Source organism: Fistularia commersonii, chromosome 28 (genome assembly GCF_037954325.1).
Source record: "Fistularia commersonii isolate RoL2024-O1a breed Wild chromosome 28, RoL_Fcom_v1.0, whole genome shotgun sequence".
In the NCBI taxonomy this organism is placed as follows: Eukaryota; Metazoa; Chordata; class Actinopteri; order Syngnathiformes; family Fistulariidae; genus Fistularia; species Fistularia commersonii.
The window spans coordinates 4,813,559-4,828,791 of record NC_141311.1 but is presented as its reverse complement, the minus strand read 5'-3'; the positions used below and the strand labels follow the sequence as shown (position 1 = coordinate 4,828,791).

At 38.5% G+C, this 15,233-nt stretch overlaps 1 protein-coding gene across 1 annotated transcript; it reads right to left on the bottom strand.

Moving 5' to 3' along the window:
- Positions 1–575: 575 nt before the first annotated feature.
- xab2 (XPA binding protein 2) lies at positions 576–9,157 on the bottom strand. The gene is made up of 19 exons (XM_086175849.1): positions 9,017–9,157; positions 8,455–8,603; positions 8,210–8,333; positions 7,924–8,121; positions 7,529–7,663; positions 7,280–7,444; positions 6,711–6,855; positions 6,465–6,607; positions 6,194–6,322; positions 5,987–6,118; positions 5,510–5,641; positions 5,209–5,322; positions 4,945–5,107; positions 4,653–4,843; positions 3,909–4,031; positions 3,627–3,798; positions 3,285–3,411; positions 2,568–2,674; positions 576–2,460 (listed from the first exon to the last, which is right to left on the bottom strand). The coding sequence occupies exons 1-19, from the start codon at positions 9,050–9,052 to the stop codon at positions 2,399–2,401; spliced, it is 2,547 nt and encodes an 848-aa protein (XP_086031975.1). The 5' UTR covers positions 9,053–9,157; the 3' UTR covers positions 576–2,398.
- Positions 9,158–15,233: the final 6,076 nt, after the last annotated feature.

Below are 15,233 nucleotides of genomic sequence, written 5' to 3'. Positions count from 1 at the left end.
CGTAAAAATAATGTGTCATCAATGCACCAAAAAAGGCCTGCAAGTCCATCTCTTGTATATTTTTCTGTACTGTGGTTGGTTTACAGGTTCATTGCTTGTCCAGTTGGGTAGAACTACATGTGTGCAAAGTCTGACAAAGATTGTTCTGTATGAATTCACAATTTTACTGCGCTGGTTTTAAGAAGCGGTGTCGAGGTCATTCATTTGAGCCCAATGTTCAGCACACGAATTAGAACCAGTAAGCCATAAAGTCACACATAAAAGAACTGAATGAAGAATCCTTATGGTGAAATGGAAAACAATGCATGTATAGCGTGAGAAACTAAATAAAAATTGGGAACATCTGCAAGTGCAACACAGACAAAAATTCTGAAACATCATTCTCCTGCATGTTAAAAATGCATGAGAAATGCCAATTTTAACATGTTAAAATGTAAGTTGCATATATTTGATGGTTAATGGTGAAATAAATATGTGATGCTGTACTCAAACATACCCAAAATCACATGGGTGCAACACCATGTGGTGTTATGACAACATTTGACCTAAAAAAAAAAAAAGTTCTCTCTCACAAGTCCAACTTAAAAAAACATTTTTAATGAACTATATGGTGACAAATGAACTTTAATCTAATGCTTACATGATAAGAACTTTTGCATTAGAATAAAGTTGAATATCAATTACAGCTTAGTGACAATGTGAAATTAGAAAAAGAAAAAACTTTGGAATGTAGCATTTTTGTTCACACTTGCCTTTTCTAATTGAAAACCCCAGGTGCAAAACCACCAATTCTAGGACATGAAATTATAACAGAAAAATGTCCTTCTCTCCAGGCACATGTTATACTGCTGCTTGACCAGTTTTTCATGTATTGAAATGGATTTATGCAATTTATGCAAAACTTCATCACAGTCCTTCACAAAGAAAACACGTTCTAAACTTTCCTGATCTAGAAACAAGGTCATGAAGACACTCAAAGGGCAAACGAGAGAGCATCACCTACGAAGATTGCAGCTCCAGATGTGTTGTGTAGCGGAGCATGACCAGTGACCTCTTGCAGGTCACAGCAGGTCACTTGCAGGACCTCTTGCAACATACAAAACATCAACAGTTGAATACATTTCATAGTTTACCAAAACTGGCTTCTGGAGTTGTAGTTAATCCACCTTTGCCATAGTATCGTAGCCTGTGTTTCAGTATTTCCAGATTATTATATGGACAAACTGCTGCAACAAGGGGCAAACGCTAGCATAAAAAGAAAATCTGAATTGTTGCTATTCTTTGCTCTTTTTCCCCCACATTAGCAAGTTTCTCTCCTTTTATTTTTAAGTCTTGTTCCTAGTAGCAGCGTGCACATTGGAAAACAAATCTCAAGTTTGCCTTGTCACATGATATTGCCGAGTTCTCTTAGCATCCCTCTGCAGTAACTTTGTAAGAGGATTACCTCTCAGCTATTTTAATCTAATTATGGAACCATTTCTCCTGGACCAGTAGTTTTTTTTTTCCCCAAATGTTTGTTAGTTTATACGTGTGAAATTACTCACTGCATATATATATACGCACACATAATTCATTTTTCTTGGGTTGAACAGAGCAACTTGTCAGTGCTGGGGATACTGGTGCATGAGTAACTAATAGTGAAAACAAATGCAATGTGACATTTGGAATTTTTCAAACCCTTGTTTTTTTGTGAGGGGGGGTGGTCAGATTGCACTAGATCTCAGGTGGACCCCTTAATTTAACCTGACTGTTTAACAGCACCTGAAAGTAGCTAAATAAAAGTGGGACCCAACATAAGGATTAGTCAGGAACCTTGTTTTCAAACAACCCCAAGCATGATTTTAATCAATATTAAGCTGCTCCACATGTAAATCTCTAAAGAATTTCAGAGTTTGTGTAAGGAAATACAGCATGTTGGACATTTACAAGTTAGAGGAATTGACCCCAATTAAAAATACGAACATGAGTAATTCAAAACCCAGTGTGAGAAATGTAAATATTTTCTTCTTTTTAAGTGGTCTTTGCAATGAAAGCTAATTGTCAGAAATAAATCCATGTGTATTTAGAGCTGTTTTTTTTCCCTGCAGAAAGAAAATCGAAGTACATCTGACAACAGTTAATGGGTTTCATTTTTAATTGATTGCCAGAGAGATTGCTCTGTCATCTTTAACTTCAGACCAAACAAAGACTGACCCCATGTGGTCAGTTTGAACAATTTCAAACTTTTCAATATCGTACAAGGATAATTATTACTGAAAAACACTATGGGTTAATATTTTGATCCCAAATATTTTCTACTGATATAAAAGTGTATAGAATCAGTACTTTACATAAAGTTAAAACAAAGGCGTACAAATCTGAGGGCTACAAGTCACACAGTTTGGATGTAAGGGAGTGTTCAGTCGTCTTTGAGCCCTCCATAGACAGCTGAGGGTACACTCTTCTGTTCAAGCTGCACCTCTGCAAATACCAAGTTTGAAAAATAATTAACTCACATTTTTGATGATTTAAAGAAATTGACAAGTTTTCTGATTACCTGCCAGGGCAAAAGGGGATGTGTCACTCACCTTCGGGACCTTGATCGTCATTGTCATCATCATCGTCGTCGATGTTGATCTCATCAGGATTGGCTTGTTTGGCAAGCTCGGCCAACTCACTTCTAGAAGTATCGCTTCTGCATATTCGCACAGATAAAAAGTGTTTTTTTGTCAGGCACGGAAAATCCAATAGGGCTTTACAGTCTGATGTTATACAGAATTCGAAGTACTGTTGAAGAACAGCCCTCGTTTTTTCTGAGGACTATATTTTAAAAACTTTCCAAGCAGAGGGACACTGAGTGGCACCAATGCACAGGACATGACACATACAAAGGCATGTAAAACAACAGCCATGTGCACAATGGTGTTAGAAGTCCCAGAATGCAGGGAAACAAAAAGGAACCCTCTAATTATTCCTTTTTAAAAAAAAAAAAAAAAAGCTCATTACTATAAAACCCACATCCAAGAATAGCTCAAAACATGGCACGCCACGTCTCACTGCTCTTTTCACTTGCAATTATGTTTCTGTAAAAACTGTATGATTATGTCACTTATGCATTCCTTTATCTTCCTGTCTGACAAGAGGCATCTAATAGTTTTTAGTTACCTTAAAACAGGCTTATCATTTGAAACCATGTTCCGAGAGCGTCCATTTGTAAAATGCCTCATTTTTGTACAATAAAAACCTTCCCAAAGGCATTTTTATTTTTGAAAAACAAAAACAATAACAACAAATGGAAAGCAGACCTGACAAAGAGAATCTTTTCTTTTGGCTGAGCTTTGTCCTTCTGGGCCTCAGCAGCAAGCTGCTGTGCTTTCTGTTCCAGCATCTTCATGTCATCAATCCCCAATTGTCCCGGTGCAAGATCTGACACTGGATAGAAAACAAAAGCAAAGATGGGGGAAAAAAACAAACAAAAAGAAATTAGTAAATTGTTCCGTACATGAGTGTAGTCTCTTGTGCAGTTCTGCTACAGAACTTCAACTATTGTTATATAACATATAACAAAAGAACAGTGATCATATCACATTGTTGTAATAATTAATGGTTGAAAAGACAAATCTAAAGCTGTGTGTAAAAACTCTAACCTGTGCCTGTGGAGCTTGTTGTGGCTTTTAGCATCTGGGAGGACATGAAGTTGACTTGTGTGTTGTACGTGGCCTGTACGCTGCGTTTAATTCTCAGCATTTCTCTTATTGTGTCCTCGTTTCCGTGACGAATCTCAAATTCCTTCCAGGTCTGCCAGAATTCAGCCGTGACCTGAAAAACAAAAGGTATATATTGAATAAGCCTATTTGTGAAGTTCAACGCCAATGGAAATTCCACCTTTCACTGAAACTGAGGAGACGTCAGCATGTGGTTGATCTTACCCTGGGGTCGCAGATTTGAGAGCAGTAAGAGTAGATGGCTCGGCCTCGATCGATCTCACCCAATTTACTTTCCATATCAGCAAATCGCAAGCACATGTCCCGTGCGTGCTCATCCGGAAGAACCTTAACAGCCATAAAAAAATGCAAAATTTAGAGTGTTTTAGAGAACAAAAACAAAAAGTTTATGTCATACTAAATAATGCTAAAAATCAGATTTTTTGGAAAATCAGTATTTAAACATGTGACTCTAATGACTTACGGCTTGGGAAAATATATATTTTGTCCAAGATATATGGGATGCGCTGCTCTGTACACATAGAAATGGGCACTGGAGGGCAGTACAGGATTGTACAAATACAATTCTACCCCTGACTATTCCTGGAAGAAGTCCGATTCCCTCCCCCTCTTTCCTGACGGGGAGTTTTACAATGGACAGCAATGACTTTAGTTTGATGATCCCACCTTTTTTCATTCTTTACTTCCTTTCTGTTTTAACACACAAGTGCTACATTTGGCCACAGTTGTACAGTTGTCTGTGGCTAAAATAATGGCACAACACGAGTAAATGTTGATCGTTTAAGGATAAACCAACTACTGGAGGTAGCTCTCAGTCCAACTGAATTTTACTGCCATATTTAAAACTATCAAACGCTCAATGTACATGAGAGCCATAAGTAAATTGGTACATTTGAAGCAATTTTGGAACGTTGTCACGATCTAGTAGTGTTAAATGCATCCACTTACCTCAATAGCCTTCTGATAGATGGCTCTTGTGTACGTGACTCCGTAAATTTCAGCTGCTCTCTTAATGTAGATATTGAACATGTGATGTCTCTCCTCCGTTTCTACCGCCTGCGTTGCTCTTTCGTACACCGCCATGGCGTGCCGTGCCAGTCCATATTCTTCCTCCAATTTTGCGTACAACAGGTAAATGGCTGAAGCGGAAGGGAATATGCAAAATGAGTTCAATTTAAAAGAATAGGGAAAAGGCTAACAGTATAAAATATACAATGAAGAGGTTGCCAAAGGTGCTTACTTTTGGCAAACTTGGCAGGACAGCCATCGAGAGCTTGCTCAAATAAATCTCTGGCTCTCTCCAGTTTCTTGCCCTTGTAGCGATCAGTGAACTTTGTGAGGTAAGTGTTCCAGATGTCATAAACATTTGGCCACCTGAAGAGAGCAATACCACGCTCATATGCCTAAAGAGAGTAGGGAGGAAAATGCAGGAAACAGTTAAGACTCTATCACTATCATTGCAAACGGCAAGGCGAGGATGAGTGTTCAAGTTGCACGTCATTACTTTGAAACTCTCTTCAAAGTACTTGTGCTCTTCGAGGAACATGGCATAATTGATGATGATCTGTGGTGTGGCGATGCGTAGATCGATGATACGGTCATAAACGGCTTTTGTAGACTGTGAGGGGAAAAGATTGAGAAACAAAAGGCAAATAACCATTTATAAACACACAGTAACGGCAGGATGGATCAAGACGTTAAAATTGAGTTCACAGTTTAGCTTTTTTGGCTGTGCCATTTATACTCCCCTCATATCTTTGGATCACATTTACAAATATTTTATAAAAGGATAGTTATGAACTGACCTGGAACGTGCCGAGACTCTCTTCCAAGTCTGCCAACATAGACCAGACCTTCAAGGACTTGTAGACTCTGTTTTGGACCGGCTCAGATGCATCAAAGTATTCTGCCTTCTTGGATGGAATAGCTGTGGCTTTCTATAATCAGAATAAAGTTAGTAATACATTGATTTGATAATCGCAACTCCCCCTAGTGTTTCTCTGCTAGTTGCATTTTAGTATTTCTGACAAGCGGGCTATGGAAAATGTGTTTTTTGAGAATACAAATTGGCCAGGCTGACAAAGCAGCCAGGTGAGGCAAAGAAGGTGAATCCCCTGAGATCCCAATGCGGTTTTGATATTAATCTAATGACAAATGAAAAGTAAGGCAAATATCTATTACAATGACGCGTTTAGATTTTCTTAAGACAACGTCTCTTTGAACGGTCTTGAAGGGTGTTTTCCCAATCATTAGCCAGGCAATTAAAAACAATGGTGTCTCACCCTGAGTATCCTCAGTGCCTGGTCATAATTGTTATGCCGAAGCTCCATCTCTCCATATTCACACCACACTGTGGCAAGATCGTCCACCTGCTTGTAGTTCACCTTAGTGGCTTTCTCAAAGATTGTCCTGGCCTAGGGGACAAAACAAAAAAAGTTTTTTTTGGTATAAAAATTGTAGACGGTTCTCGGTATACTAAAGGTACTTACATCGTCCAGCTGATCATTTTCTTCATAGAATTTTGCAAAGGACACCCAAAGAGTGTGAGGCTTCCCTGTGGCCTTCATCGGATCCACAGTTTGTACTGCCTCCGTATACGTGCTAATAATCTTCAGAGGCTGTGGGGATCATTTATTCATTATAAGGTCGGGCATAAACTCACTGTCTCACAACTAGGCAGGGAAATTATACTGAAAGATGGTTCACTTAAATTTTCCCACTATCAACTACAAATCATTTTTCATATGGATCAGAACTCACCTGCCGCGGAGTGCCCTCGTACAGTTTCACCCGTTTGTGCCACTCATGTACATTGTGAGGGTTCTGCCGCAGGAGCACACTGTTCAACAGCAGTGGCCGCCGTATAATCAGCTGTTCAAAGCGGGCAAGTCTAAGCTCCAGATCTATGTCATACAGAAAGTGGGTGATGAATAATTAAGGAAAGCCTGAGCAAGAGAAAAAAGAAAAACTCATCAAAAAATTTATTTTGCTCAATTTTGCACAAACCGTCATCCTCCTGCCCTATCTCAGCGTTGGGGTCCAACTTGGCGGCAATCACATTCTCCTCGAACTGGGCGTAGCTATCAAACACTTGTGTGAAATCCCTTACCGTTACCACAGTAAGGATTGCTTCCTCAAACACATCACGGGCCTAAAAACGGAGAAGAGGAATGAATAAGTTGGAGCAAACTGAAAATTTCTGAAACAAAATCTTTTCATTTTTAAGCATACCACAGTCAGACAACAACCGTCTAGTTATATCATCAGTGCCTTAACTAGATCTCTGTGACAACCTATTCATTTCAATTTTATGTTAATTCCTCTCATGACATCCAATAGTTAACAATGGAGGCTCAAAGCAAAGGCTCTTAAAACTATACTTTACAGCAACTCACAAGTTATCCTTACACATGCAATAATGATGACTGCTGTTCAAAACACCACGTTTTACCAACATTACATCAGCCCATGAAAATGGCATAAAGACACAAGATAACGTAATGATATCTAATTGAAACGCGTAGTTTCCAGTAAGAATTGGACTTTGTGAAACTGATGGACAACAGCGAGCATACCTTTTCATAAAGGTCACTCTTAATGTAGTAATCAGCTAAGGAGCACCACAGTTTTCCAAGTTGGTCTGTAAAGCGAGTGAGGCCCCCTCGGATGATGGCTCCTACATTCAGGGAGGTCACCTTATCGGGGTTCTGTGAGATCAGGTCACATAGCTCGTGCCACAGCTATCAGAAGACATATTAAAACGCATGTTATTTCACATCATTTTAATAATGTTGACTTTTCTGCAATAAAAAAGTAAGACTCACTTGATAGTTAGATTTGCCCTCTTTGGACACAAAGCTCTCGTCATTGACGACTGCTGCTAAACGCACAGCAGCTTCATCCAAACGTCCAACCGACCGCAAGTATTCGATGTATTCCTCTGCATTCTCTGGAGAAAGCTGTGGGGTACAAAGAGAATGTGAGCTATTGAGAGGATTTCTCTCATATTGGTAGAGGGTAGCCTCAAAACCTAAATGTGTAATTTTTAGGCCGATTCCCACCTTTTCTTCAAAATGAATCAATGAAATATAAAGCATTCTTTCAATATGGTAACAAATAAAGATTTGTATTTGTAACTAATTAATTTAAGTTCTTTTTTTAGGTATGTTCCGATGTGTGTAAAATTAAAAAAAAAATTTAAAAAAAATCACACGCTTACCTTAAGGTACCTGCGGTATACCCGAATGGCAGTCTCGGGCAGGGGCAGGTTTCGAACAAAGCGGAGGTAAAGAGGCCAGATCCGTGGGTGCTGAGTGACGGGAAGAGCTCGGAGAGCTCTGTCAAATGTGCGGCGACTTCTTGTGATCTTACACTGGGATACAAGGAAATGGCAGTAGTCGAGCCATATTCTCGGCATCTGGTGCAAAAGGATGACAGACGTCCTTATACAACTGCATTTCCTTAAACAACAATGGATTGGATTTTGGATGTCTAACACACGTTACCTTATGCATGAACACCAATGCTCTCTCGTGGCAGTTATTAACCTCCTCAAAGACTGGTTCAGTGATGCATTTTCCCTTGACTTGTTTTCTACGTTCTCTCAAGTAATTGTACCAGAGTTTGTAGCTGTGGGAGTACATATGAGTACACATGAAAGATTCACAATAATTATATCCTTGCTGATTTGATATTTTTCATATTATATTTGAATTGTCAATGCCCTGGCACAATTTGCATCATCACTTACCTCCCAGGCAACTCTTTCAGAGCTCGCTCATAAATCATATTGAGGGTGGATTTGGGTCCATTCTGTTTGAATTCGATGTAGCGAATCCAGCACTTGACTGAATAAGGGTTTCTGATGATCTCCTCCTCGTAAGGAAGGTCATCGTCCTCCTAATAGTGACAGAAACCACGTCAAACGTCAACTTCAAAAGATTTAACTTAAAAATAATAACTCAACTCGACTTGAAATCACTAATATTAATGATTCAGCTTTGTGTTACGTCCACAGCATGAAATTGAAGACGATTTGTTCGACGCAAAAATTGATGCTATACCTTAATTACACGAACCCATAGAAAAATCGATGGGCTCTATGATCTTCATAAATAATTGATAACGGGACATGTATATGTCATCGGATTACCAACAATTAGTAAGGATGGTCGTATATTTATAGCACATTTTATCAAAACATAGCACCATCGCAAAGCTAAGTTGGCGCTCAAGAAATTGTTACCCCACCCCGGTTTAAGCAACAAATCTTGTAATATCTAGTATATGAACATGAAAAGAGGAGCACTTACAAACATAAAATCCGACTTTCCGTTGAGCGATGGCATTTCGGCCGTTAGAAATAGACCTTTTCAGACAATTGTAATGTTAGCTTTGGCTAATGCTAACTTGCCTTGCAGACTTCTCAAAAGCATGTAATCAGAGATGATGAGAGGGGAAGATGGAGAAAGTGTTAGCAATTCACTGTTTTCCTGAGAGGCATCCGTACCATTACATGACAGCAAAAGTGTCTCCTACTGGACGTTGTCTGAGTCACGTGTATCACCATGAGCCAATGGCATAACTGGTTCTTCAAAGTGCAGAACACCAGCGCTGTTTTTTTTTAAATAAGGAACGCTTCACGAATTTACGTGTCATCCTTAGCGCTGAAATTTTGCGACATTGTGGATTAAGAAGTTACACTGCGCCTAATAATATTATTAATCAGGCTACATGTTGTGTTTGTGTGGTGGAATGTGGAGCAAACCTAAGTACACTTCATTTCTATCGTAAAATCTCCCACTATCAACTCACTATTCCGCAGGTCAATTGCCTATTTAAAATAAGCAGGAAGCATAACTGTTTGCTCATTTTTTTAAAAGTTAAAGAATATGTTCATACAGGAGTCAAGTTATTGTAGTCTATATAATAACAACAAAAAACGCCTATAACGGCCAAAGTTACGAGTCACTTGTTCCGACTTCTGTTGTTTTGGGACTCTTCCATTTAAAACATCTCTGGTGAAGTGTGCTACTTCCGTATCCGTGAGGGCGTCATCCAAGCGGTAGATAAAAGATGTTTTACACGTGTGTTTGTGTAGTTTTGTGGCGAGACCAGTGCTTATTGTTATGAAAAGCCAATCAGTGCTGCATAATCATTGTGACTGAAAGATGTAGAGAGACGTAAATTCTGTGGTCTTTTGTGCTTTTTATTTCCCGGGTTGTGGGACCTATAAAGCAAGCGCACTGACAACTTCCGTGCTAACATCCGGTTTAGCACTTGCTTGCAGGCAAGGAGGTAGAATCATTTGATTTTAAGACCACGGTAGATTTTTGCTGAGGCTGTGGGATCTCGCTCATCGCATCGGTATAATTAGAAAGGATACTTTATGGGGTTGTGACTCCCAGTAACTTGACCAGTGTTTTACTGCCGCTGTCTATCCGTCGTGGGGATCATAAAGCCGTTTGTGCTTCATGTGTCCAATGCCATTGTTGTGATACTGTTTGGCCACCATGAACTTTAGCTCCGGCGCAAAGTCATTCGCAGTACTTTGTACTTAAAATATTAGAATTTCTCTGACTTTTACCAAATAAAATGTTATCGTTATTATCCTTGCAAATGATTTTACCGCTGATCTGTTTGCCTCTAGTCTCAAGAGTTTTAAGCGATATGTACATCAAAACAGTAAATATAGTTGTTTTTTTGTTTCTTATCTCATTTATTCTTTGCTACAAAAGGCAATTTAAAGCATTTCACACAATCAAAAGCGCCAAAACAAAACTACAGATTTTTAAAAAAAAATATAAACCGAGTCACCTCATTCTACCGTCTCATACATGTCATCTAATGTCCTCAACAGCTGCAGGGACCCAGCTGCACCTCCGCGCGTCCTCCCAGAGCACATCTTTTACTACTGCGGGGTTTTTATGCATGTCTCTTTTAGTTTTATGGTTGCTGCTGACCAAGTAACTCCTCTGACATTTGCACTTAATGAGAGATGAAGTTCTTTTAGGCATGTCCTCTCTTAGTTCTAAGGTTACACACCATTTTCGGAAAACATGTTGCCCAAGTTCAGAAACCTTGACAAAAGGGCGCTCTCTGTTTTCAGACTGAACATGACCCTGCAATCAGATTATTATATTAAATAGAGAATTCAAATCTATATTTATTTTCAATGGCTTTATATCCGAGTATGTTTGTGATGTGGTATTTTCATCATGTTTTTTTTTTTTTTAGAAAGGTGTACTCTAACAAAATAATAAGCAGCAGTGCAAAAAAGAAATACTTGACAAACAGAAAGGGCATAAATTCCTTTAAGGAAAAAAAACATTGACAGCATTATCCTGTTACCCATAGTGTGGTGATGTAAATGTTAAAAAAAATTAAACATCCTCTAAGATATGTCTGGGTGCTGCAAATACATTCTTGGTACATGTATAACTTTTTGATTTCGTTTTTTTCATTTACAGCTGCTGTTGCCAGAATTTTAGTGAGGAAATCTCTGCCAAAGACTGAGCTTTCAGTGCCTGTGAAGAGGACAGTTCTGACTGCCTTGCACACAAAACACCACCTGGTAGAAAATGGAAAATAATTAGTCAGGATTTAATTGTTAAACACAAAGAGGTCACTATTCATTCTTCCAATGAGGAAAATAGAATAAAGTTGTCATTTGTATGGAAGATTGGGGCCTTCTTTGAAGCTCTGTGACGACTAGCAATGAAGAACTACCAATGATAAGAAAGCAGAGACCTGTGCAGAGCCAAAGTACGCACCTCATTGCAGGTAAATATTCAGCAGGTCTTTGTATAATTGGGATACAGTTAAAACAGAGGAACATATGCTTTTAACTTCGAGAAAATATGTACATAAAGGCAGGATGTGAACATATTTTCAAAAAAATATTATGGAAGAACAAAGTAATTAAGACATTAGCAAAGGGAAATGTATAATCACCTTTTGAATGACACTTGGAATTAATGATGAACATTTCCAAATGGAATGAGCAGAGAAAGAGAGCTGGATGGGGACAGTAATGCAAACAAATGGATACCAACTGCTGTAAAATAAAAAATCACAGGGGAAAAAAGGCTACGTTTGAAAGGGCCAAAAGACCAAATCACCGGCATATGTTTAAAACCCTTATGGCATCTATTATATATGCTCAAAGCATCATGAAAAAAAACAGCAGTAACGTTGGAGGACTCATTTTAAGCTACTGCAGACATGAATAGGTGATAGCCCAAGTGTTAACTGTTACTCCAACTGTGAAAGTTTGCAGCACTTCTTATTTACCGTCTTCAACAGTCAGACAAATTTACACCATTTGGTCGTTCTCTCCCGGGGTGATCACACTCCCGTCATCAGAATCTCCAACTCTACATTTTGTCAAAAACCTGCTCACGATGGAAAGCCATAATGTAATTTTCTGATATGTTCTTATTTTGCACATGTATGCAATACCCCGACACAAATAAACACCAGCTGTGTGCGCTGAATCTAGCAATGGACAGAGGGGAGGCATGATCAGACCCACCTGCTGACATTCAACACTTTAAATCATAGCCTTTGGCCCTTTGCAAATGTGCAATCCCCTCAACACGCATACACACACACCAGCACAGCTGCAGAGAGTGTAAGTCATTCAGTTTACTCTGCTACCCTAAAAACTAATGGGGTTTGAAGAAAATAAAACACTTGTAAAGACTAGTAATGAGACAATCCCAGCAATATTCTATATATATCTTGCAACTTGTGAAATGTGAGTGTCTTTTAACACTGATACATTGTTTGGCAAGTGAGGTTGAAATGTTATCCTATTACATTGAGGGCTCAAAGCAGTTATGAAGTTATGATATCAAAGCAGTTATGAACAGTAAGAAGTATAAGGGCCGTGTCTCAAAATTCAAAGGATTTGAAGGATTTTACAGACATACTTAACAATGTCACGGTTTTTTCTATGTAATTGGCAGTACAACCAACATATTACTACATCAACATAGAGCATTTGTGTTAGCCATACTATTATCAGTGAAAAGCCGTGTATCTCTAGCCAAAAACAAGGAAAAAATCCAGATAGAAAGGTATGGAAAATATACAAATGTATCACTTGCTATTTTGACCATGATACGAGATCCATTACAAGACCATCTTTTTAGAATTATTCAATGCATTCATTCCGTCTATCCATCCATCCATCCATCATCTTTTGCTTATCCTGCACTTAGAATCGGGGGGGATGCTGGAGCCTATCCCGGCTGTCATCGGGCGAGAGGCAGGGTCCACCCTGGACTGGTCACCAGTCAATCGCAGGGCCACATATATAGAGAAACAAACATTCACTCACTTATTCATTCTGGGCAATTTTCTCATTTTTTTCCAATTAACCTACATGTTTTTGGACTGTGGGAGGAAACCGGACAACCCAGAGGAAACCCATGCAGACACAGGGAGAACATGCAAACTCCACACAGAAAGGCCCCCTGATTGGAATCGAACAGGGGTCCTTCGTGCTGTGAGGCTGAAGCGCTAACCACTGCACATTACTTTTGATCTCTGAAACCATAATTACTAGGGACCATATAAGAACCACACAGCAAATGCAGAGGCTATCTTGAGCTGATTCACAATTCAGTTCAGTTCGGTTCAATTCAATTCAATTCAATTCTAAGCACTTCCCTGAGGTGCTATTTGACCACAACCAAACCCTTAATAAAACAATCATTGACAATCATGGACAAACTTAAACATCAGCAACCATGTTTTTTTAATATATTTTTTTCTATCTCACAAATCTAATGAGTTCAAAGAATATCAAGTAGTCTACCTGAAAGAAAGTAACCAATGGTATGTAAGCAGCAATTGCTTGTCTTAGGATGAATTCAAATTGAGCTAATTAAAAAAAAATTAAAAAATGTAGACGGGTGGTTGATTATATCAATCACACTAATGGCATTTACTAAATTTGACTAATGTCATGCTTGTACCAAGATCACCTTCTCCACCAATACAGGACAAACAGCAAACCAGATTCTATCACATATTCACAGTACATTTTTGAACGGTATATTTTTCAACATACAATACTTCCTTTTACTTGAAAATCTATTTCATTTTTTTTTTCGATAGCTGTATTATTGCATGTGTGCGTATCGATTACTGTCCGTAATGTCCCTGTCCATAGTCCTTCTATTTACTGTAAATCATCCTGAAGCTGGCTGGATGACTTCTTGATGATGGGATCGCCAAACTGTATCGTAGACAAAAGAACAAATAGCAATTCTAGGTTTTGGATGACAGCCTACAATAACATTTCCTAAGATCAATAATGTGTCATTAAACATTTCCTTGACGCATTATAGTATTGTGCTCCATTGAAGACGAACTAAATTGTGGTTAACTGCACTGTCACTGACATTTCAGTCGCAAGTGACAATAAAGTTCACATGGAACTGAAATAGATAGGTCTTAACTGAACATACCATAAGGGTTTAATGTGTACATTTGTGTCATGGTATATGTTGCAGGCGAACTATATGTACTTGCTTTTGTATGAGCTGGTGCCAAATTAATATATTTAGAAATTAATTGTTAAATTTGACATTAATACTTCTAATATGTATTTCAACATCTCAGCTCTTTCTCATATCATGTATGCCATTTTATTTGGGAACCTATGCCAACAATGTCTCAAAACTAGAGTCGCATAGTTTTTCAAGGACACTGGCTTTCCATAACAGCAACAACTTCCCTAGAATCAAGTGTAACACACATGGATAAACATCTTTGATATCTGAGTGGGACTTAATATAGGTCTTATCTCAGTCATGTTGGCAAATGTTCCACAAGTCCTTCTAAGGAAAGGAGTAATACCACTTGAACTTTGAGTAACAGGCCTTACATTCAGTTTTATTAGAGGAATATGAGATGGACTGGTATCCTGCAACCATATACCAGCACCACTTGGGTGCTTCTCCAAAATTGTCTTCCATTCCTGGCGATGCATGTTTAATAGCATGGGTTCCACAGGGACCACTTCATATTATAAAGTAATAAATTACATCCTGAGTCATACACTAAATTTATTGAATTTATTGGCACAAATTATATGTTTAAAAACCGGGCAATGTCCCGCACGGAATCTATTTTGGAACAAACTTTTTTGGAATATAGCCATGACTGATACATCTTATGAGCGGTTAGGCAGTTAACTTGAAGAACTTCAATAGCACATGTTGGTAATTATCATTATTATAACATATCATAAGCCTTCAACGTATAGTATTTTATCAATGCAAAGTAGCACTGAGAAGTTTTGTTGTTGTTGTTTGCTTCGTGTTCATTGTGGTTTTTGTAAAAACCGAGACAATGTTTCAATTGTATCTTAATGATTTTAAATTTGGGATAGGTCTGACACTCAATACAGTTGACATTTGACTGCATCTTAGTAAGGGCAACAAGTTAAGGGACCCAAAAATGGATTTCAAAGCACAGTACTTTTATCAGCATTTAATTTTTTTTTTCTTTACTTAT

Excerpts from the sequence above, each read along its gene's own strand:
- xab2 (XM_086175849.1), bottom strand. The coding sequence starts at position 9,052 with ATGCCATCGCTCAACGGAAAGTCGGATTTTATGTTT. Across the intron at positions 7,664-7,923 it reads TATACCGCAGGTACCTTAAG|CTTTCTCCAGAGAATGCAGA; the intron begins GTAAGCGTGTGA and ends TGTACCCCACAG. Across the intron at positions 6,608-6,710 it reads GATAGGGCAGGAGGATGACG|ATCTGGAGCTTAGACTTGCC; the intron begins GTTTGTGCAAAA and ends TGTATGACATAG.